General features: G+C 49.5%; 1 protein-coding gene across 1 annotated transcript in view; it reads left to right on the forward strand.

Annotated features, from left to right (window-relative positions):
- The window catches only part of SNAP47 (synaptosome associated protein 47), a 14,965-nt gene that overhangs the window by 6,463 nt on the left and 507 nt on the right, over window positions 1–7,995 (forward strand). The window contains 1 exon segment of the mRNA XM_008643095.2: window positions 4,116–4,240. Coding sequence (XP_008641317.2) covers window positions 4,116–4,240 — 125 coding nt within the window.

A 7,995-nucleotide genomic window follows, 5' to 3' on the forward strand; every position in this document is an offset into this window, starting at 1 on the left:
GTGGTAAATACCCCATATCCGATAGTCGATATCCGGTATCTGATAGTCAATATCCCATATCCAATATCCAGTGGTCAATATCCCATATCCGATAGTCGATATCCAGTATCCGATAGCCAGTGGTCAATATCCCATATCCGATACCCAGTGTTCAACAGTCAGTGTTCGATATCCCATGTCCAATATCCCCTATCCCAACATCCTGGTATCCCAATATCACCATATCCCATATCCCCTATCCCAATATCTCCCAATATCCCAGTATCCTGGTATCCCGGTATCCCGATACTGCGATATCCCAATATCCCGGTATCCCAATATCCCCATATCCCCTATCCCAATATCCCAGTATCCTGGTCTCCCAATACCGCGATATCCCGATATCCCAATATCCGATATCCCAATATCCCCAATATCCCCAATATCCCAATATCCCCAATCTTCCCATATTCCCATATCCCGATATCCCCAATATCCCCAATATCCCCGATATCCCCAATATTCCCAATATCCCAATATCCCCAGTATCCCCAGTATCCCCAATATTCCCAATATTCCCAATATTCCCAATATCCCCAATATCCCAATATCCCCAATATCCCCAATATCCCAATATCCCAGTATCCCCAATATCCCAATATCCCAATATCCCCAATATCCCAATATCCCCAGTATCCCCAGTATCCCCAATATCCCCCTATCCCCAATCCCATATCCCAATATCCAATATCCCAAATCCCATATCCCAAATCCCACATTCCCATATTCCCATTAACCCTGTAATTCCCTGAAATACCGAACATCCCTCCCCGATATCCCGGGAATTTTTCACGCTCCCTTGGGACAACCCCGATTTTCCCATCCCAAAAAACCCCCGGGATTTTGACAGCACAGAATTCCAGGTGTCGGAATTCCGGAACTTTTGGAATCCTCGCAAGAAGCCTTTGGAATGTGGATCCCCGTTGTTGATCCCTATAAAATTCCGGGATTGCCTTGAACCTTTTTTAATCCATTTTGGGAATTTCCGACCCTTTGGAATTCCTTCCTCCCGCCATCCCCGAATCCTCTTTTTTCCCGCATTTCTGACGCCCGAGGAGCCGATCCAGGATGGATCCGGCGCCAAAACCGAGTGGAAAAAACCGGGATCAACCAACAAATTCCCCGATTCCTCCGCCCGGAATTCCGGCGGGAACGGGAATATCCCGTTACTGGGGAGAATTCCAGCTTGGAAAAGCCGCTTGGGGTTTTTTGAAGGAATTCCTTTTAGGCCGCTGGAATTTCAGCGCGACAACTCCTGGGATTCCCGGAGATTGGAAGGCGCTTCCTGCGGGAATTCCGGGAAACTTTGGGAATCTCCAGAGCTTTTCCCACTTTCTTTCTTCCTCCCCAGCTGGATTTTGCTCTCCTTCCCCTCCTGCCTTTTCCCTGTTGACCTTGGAAAAGCTTGGGAAGCGAATCCCGAGGTTTTGTGTTTTCCTTGCATTTGGCGCCGCTCCCGTTCCGTCACAAGGTGGCGCTCGCCGACCGCGTGGGAATTTCGGGGGATTTTTCCATGGAAAACTGACCTTTTCCCATTTCTTTTCCTCCTTTTCCCGTTTGCCTCAAAGCAGGGCGGGGGAAAAAACCCCAAAACCTGGAGTTCTGTGTTCCCGTCTCCCTGTTTTCCGATCGGGAACCGATCCGGGGATTTCTGGGAGAAATATCCCTGGAAATGCCTGGAAAAGGATGGATTTTCCCTCAAACCTCTCCAGATCCTTTGTTTTCACCCTCAAGTTTCTGTGTCCATTGATGGAGTTAAATTCCCGGAAAAAAGCGCCTTTCCCAAGAATTTGGCTGGAATTCCACATGGAAAAGGAATTCCTGGATCCACCTGAATTCCTGGGAGTCTTTGGCGCTGCTTCCTGCCTTTTCCCAGTGGGCTTTTTTTTGGGATAAATGTTGAAATTCCCAGGATGCGGCAGCTGCTTTGGAACAGCTTCCATCCAATTTTATCCCCCAAAAAATATTCCTGCTTCCCAGGATTAAAAACCGGGATTAAAATCCCAGATTCCAGCCGCAGCGGGAGAATTCCGGGCAGCGCTGTCCCGCTCCTCCAGCTCCATCCTGCAATTCCCACTTTTTTATCCCTTCCCAGGCGGAATTTTCCCTGCTTATCCCCAGTGACCGAATTTCCGGAATCTTTTGATTTCCCTGGAATTGTTTTCCCGGGAAATAAAACCCCCATGCGGTGCCTTTCGATGGATGGGACACCGATGAACCCAAAAGCTTTCAGATATTCCCGATTTCCGGCCGATTCTCTCCCTGCCAATTCCCTGGGAATGCCGGCTCTCCGTGCTCATCCCTTCCTTGCGCTGGCCCTTTGGCATTCCCGCTTTTCATTCCTTATCCCAGGAATTCCTGCCTTCAGCGGGATTCCTGGATTTTCAGGGAATTCCCAAGGGGCGGCATCTTTCCGTGCCTGCTTTTCCCCCCTTTGGAAAACAGGGAGAACAGGGAATGAATTCCTTGTTTTCCGCTTTGAGGGACGCCGATTTCCAGGGATGATCCCGTAATTGGATAATTCCAGCCCCGCTTTTTATTCCTTATCCCAGGAATTCCTGCCTTCAGTGGGATTCCTGGATTTTCAGGGAATTCCCAAGGGGCGGCATCTTTCCGTGCCTGCTTTTCCCCCCTTTGGAAAACAGGGAGAACAGGGAATGAATTCCTTGTTTTCCGCTTTGAGGGACGCCGATTTCCAGGGATGATCCCGTAATTGGATAATTCCAGGGATTTGGAGTTTCCAGGGATTATCGAGAGGGGATTTAGGCTTTGGTGCTTCCGGTTCAGCTTTTCCCGGGGAAGGAATGCTCGGGATAGACGGGATTTTGGGAAGGAATTCCCAGCTGGGATTCCGGGATCAAAGGGGTTGAGCTGTGAGGAATGTGGGAGTTGGGGATCCCCGTTTTCCCACGGAATGGGGCTTTTCCAGGAATATCCAAGGGGTGTTTCCCATCATTCCTCTCCCGGAAGCGCCCGAGCTGCCAGGAGAGGATTTCTTGGTAAAGGAAACCTTGGGAAAACTTGGCTGGAATTCCTTGGCTGGAATTCCTTGCCTGGAATTCCCAGAGCAGCTGGGGCTGCCCCTGGATCCCTGAGAAGTGTCCAAGGAAAAGTTGGATCACCCTGGGATAGCGGGAAGTGTCCGTGCCTGTGGAATGGGCTGGGAATGGCATCATCCTTAAGCTCCATCCCAACCTGAATTCCGGGATAATCCTGGATTTTGGGTTGGGAATGTGTTGCTGCTTCTCCTTTGCTCCCATCATTCCCACATCCCAAATGATCCCATTTTTCCCAAGGTTTCCTTTACCAAGAAATCCTCTCCTGGCAGCTCGGGTGCTTCCGGGAGAGGAATGATGGGAAACACCCCTTGGATATTCCTGGAAAAGCCCCATTCCGTGGGAAAACGGGGATCCCCAACTCCCACATTCCTCACAGCTCAACCCCTTTGATCCCGGAATCCCAGCTGGGAATTCCTTCCCAAAATCCCGTCTATCCCGAGCATTCCTTCCCCGGGAAAAGCTGAACCGGAAGCACCAAAGCCTAAATCCCCTCTCGATAATCCCTGGAAACTCCAAATCCCTGGAATTATCCAATTACGGGATCATCCCTGGAAATCGGCGTCCCTCAAAGCGGAAAACAAGGAATTCATTCCCTGTTCTCCCTGTTTTCCAAAGGGGGGAAAAGCAGGCACGGAAAGATGCCGCCCCTTGGGAATGATGGGAAACACCCCTTGGATATTCCTGGAAAAGCCCCATTCCATGGGAAAACGGGGATCCCCAACTCCCACATTCCTCACAGCTCAACCCCTTTGATCCCAGAATCCCGGAATCCCAGAATCCCGGAATCCCAGGAGGGGTTGGCTCGGCAGGAACCTTAAGGATCACCTCATCCCATTCCGTAGGCACGGCTGGAATTCCTTCCGCAATCCCACCTTGCTCCAGGCTTTCCTTGGCATCCATCCAGGAGCAGCCCCAGCTTTCCCAGCTGATCCGAGCCCTCCCTTGGCTTCCAGGTGGGAATTTTTCCTCGTTATCCAAGCAGGGAAAAGCGTTCCGAGCGTGGAATTTCTCTTGCAGCCGGCGGGATTGTGGGAGCGGCGCTGAATCCCGGAGTTCCGGCGGGAAACCGGGAAGGGATGGGCACGGAGCAGCTGCAGCAGCACCAGGAGGTTTCCCGGGAAGAAGCCAAGGAGCTCCGACAGGTAAAATCCGGCAGGAATTTCGGGATAGGAGCGCCTTCGTTCCATCCGTTTTATCGGCGTCTTCCCGAAATATTCCCCGCGAATCCGTTGCCGTGGGAACGTTTGGAATGTTCCTCTTCCACCCCCTCCCTGCAATGGTTGGAATTTGGTGGGGATTTTTTGGGAGGAATCAGGGAATTCTCGACTGCTTTGAATCCTTTGGAATGTGAGCGAAGGAAAATCCCAATTGGAACAAGTCCATCGGTTGCAGCTTTCCGTGCGTTTTCCCTTTGCTGTCGTATTCCGGAAAAATGCCCCAAAAATGTTTTCCGAACGCAGCCAGAGGGGATTTTGGATGGAAGAAACCGGTGTGGGATCCATGGAAGGAATTCCCACTGGGAAAACAAACCCCGTATCCCGAGGGATCCGACCGAAGGAAAATCCCAATTGGAACAATTCCATCGGTTGCAGCTTTCCGTGCGTTTTCCCTTTGCTGTCGTATTCCGGAAAAATGCCCCAAAAATGTTTTCCGAACGCAGCCAGAGGGGATTTTGGATGGAAGAAACCGGTGTGGGATCCATGGAAGGAATTCCCACTGGGAAAACAAACCCCGTATCCCGAGGGATCCCGGCTGGGGCCTTTCCTTGAACGGCTTTTGGAGGAATTGCTCTCCCAGAACTTCAAGGGAAAAATTCCTCTTTTTTCTGGGATTCCAGTGGGATTTGAGTGGGATTTTAATGGGATTTCGATGGAATTCCAGTGGGATTCCAGTGGGATTTCGATGGGATTCCAGTGGGATTTGAGTGGGATTTCGATGGAATTCCAGTGGGATTCGAGTGGGATTTTAATGGGATTTCAAGGAATTCCAGTGGGATTCCACTGGGATTTCGGTGCGATTTCAATGGAATTTTAATGGGATTTCACGGAATTCCAGTGGGATTTGAGTGGGATTTCGATGGAATTCCAGTGGGATTCGAGTGGGATTTTAATGGGATTTCAAGGAATTCCAGTGGGATTCCAGTGGGATTTGAGTGGGATTTCGATGGAATTCCAGTGGGATTTTAAGGAATTTCAGTGGGATTTCGATGGAATTTCAAGGGATTTCAGTGGGATTTCGATGGAATTTCAGGGAATTCCAGTGGGATTCTAGTGGGATTTTAATGGGATTTCATTGGAATTTCAATGGGATTTCGATGGAATTCCAGTGGGATTTGAGTGGGATTTCAATGGGATTTCAATGGAATTTGAGTGGGATTCCAGTGGGATTTGAGTGGGATTTTGATGGGATTCCAGTGGGATTTGAGTGGGATTTCGATGGGATTCCAGTGGGATTTGAGTGGGATTTCGATGGAATTTCAAGGAATTCCAATGGGATTTCATTGGGATTTCAGTGGGGTTTGAATGGGATTTCAAGGAATTCCAAGGGGATTTTAAGGAATTTCAGTGGGATTTTGATGGAATTTCAAGGGATTTCAGTGGGATTTTGATGGAATTTCAGGGAATTCCAGTGGGATTCCAGTGGGATTTTAATTTGCTGGTAAGATGGTGAAGTGGGATTCGAGTGGGATTTGGATGGGATTTCGATGGAATTTCAAGGAATTCCAGTGGGATTCCAGTGGGATTTCATTGGAATTTCAATGGGATTTTGATGGAATTCCAGTGGGATTTGACTGGGATTTCAATGGGATTTCAAGGAATTCCAGTGGGATTCCACTGGAATTTTGGTGGGATTTCAATGGGATTCCAGTGGGATTTGAGTGGGATTCCGATGGGATTTCAGTGGGATTCCAGTGAGATTTAAATAGGATTTAAATGGAATTTCACTGGAATTTTGATGGAATTCAAGGGTAAAATCCCTAAAAACCTTTTGAGCTTTTGAACCTCTGGAAACACCGAGGTGCAGATCTGGGAATTCCACCTCAGGAATGAGCAGGATATGGTGATCAATCCCATTTTTAAGGAATTTAGCGAAAAGAGGGATAACCCACACTGAGGACAGAGATAATTGTGCCTCACACTTAATTAATTAATTAATTAATCGAGGTCGTTACGGGCAAAATTCCGGTGGTTTCCTGAGAAATTCCCTCTCCTGAGGATTGGCATCTTTAGCTCCAACCTTGGTTTTCCAACAAAAAACCCCCAAGGATTCTGCTGCCGTCCCCCTCATGATCCAAATCCGGGAGAGCTGGAAAAGCTGGAAAAGAGGAATTTGTGAGGAACAAAGTTGGCCTTTTCCCTCTTTGCTCCGAACCCATTGCAGGAATAACCGGAATCCTTGGAAGAGACAAAATTCCTTCCCTCAGAGCTGGAATCCCAGAGCGGCATTTGGATGCCTGAGGAAGGGAATTCCAGAGGGGATATTTGTGTTCAAATCCCAGATTTTGTGGCAGTAGGGGCTGGAATTTGGGGTTGGAATCTGGGAATGGAGGAAGAATCTGACAAAATTCCTGTGGTGTCCAACTCAGGCTTTTCCTGGGATTTTGATGGAGAGTGGCAGCAGGAGCGGGAGGGATGTGACAATATTGGCTGGAGAATTCCAGAGGGAATTCCAGAGGGAATTCCGGAGGCTCTGGAGTGGTTTTTTACCCTTTCTTTGCCTTCATCTCAGGAAATCACAACCCAAACTTTGTTTTGCTGCCAAACTGCTCATTCCAAGTGCTAAAATGCCCAATTTCCTCATGGAATGGCCTCGTTCCGTGGCCTGGAGCATGGAGCAGCCACTGGATCTTTCCTGAAAGATGGAAAAGCAGGCCTGGGAGTTGTGTTCTGGAATTTTGTCCCTCCCAGTTTGGGGGCAGAACTCAGCTCCTCGCCGTTCACGCCGTGTGTGTAACTGCAGTTAATGGCTCCAAAAAAAAAAGTGGGAATTCAGCCTTGGAGCTGCTGGAATGGAATTGTTTCCGGATGGAACCGATGGTGTGTCCATGGCACTCGACAAAGTCAATAAAAATCGGGATTTTCTCCAAATCCAAGCAGGAATCACGGGAAAAGTATCCCCTAGGAAGTGGTGGTGTGGTGATTTCAAATCCCTCCTGTCTCCTGGGATTCCAGGTGCAGCAGGAGAGGATGTGGACAGAATTCCTCGTGTTTTCTATGGAATTTCAATCCCTGCTGAGGACTGGAGTTTAGGAAGGGATTGGGATTGGAATATTTGAGGTTATTACAGGGATAACGAGATGGATCTCAGGGAGGATTTTCCTGCCTGACGACACTTCCGGCATCTCGTTTTTCCTGCTGGAAACAGGAATTCCATGTTGGGATGGGAGATGATTTCGGAATTGCGGGATTCGTTGGGAATATCAGCTGCCTTTACTGGAGCTAAATCTGTGGCGGAGCCAGCGGGATAAAGCAGATTTCCCAACCGATAATCCCGGGACATAAATCCATGTGGGATTGAGCAGAGCAGGGAATGTGCCTTGGAAACACCTTTTTGATGGGATCAGAATTCCCGCTTGGATTTGGGGAGCAGACGGAGCTTCACGTGGAGTTTCCATGGCTTGGTTCTCCAGCCAAATTCCATCCTGGCACGGGAGGCAGAGTTGGAGCGTCAAAAAACACGGAGCTGCTGGAGCAACTCCAGAGGAAGCCACGGAGTTATCCCAGGGCTGGGAGAGCTGGGAATGTTCCCCTGGAGAAGGGAAGGACACAGGGAGAGCTCCGAGCCCCTTGCAGGGCCTAAAGGGGCTCCAGGAGAGCTGGAGAGGGACTGGGGCCAAGGCCTGGAGGGACAGGAGCCAGGGAATGGCTTCCCCGTGGCCGAGGGGAGGGGCGGGCGG

Source organism: Corvus brachyrhynchos, unplaced genomic scaffold (genome assembly GCF_000691975.1).
Source record: "Corvus brachyrhynchos isolate BGI_N302 unplaced genomic scaffold, ASM69197v1 scaffold18, whole genome shotgun sequence".
Lineage (NCBI taxonomy): Eukaryota > Metazoa > Chordata > Aves > Passeriformes > Corvidae > Corvus > Corvus brachyrhynchos.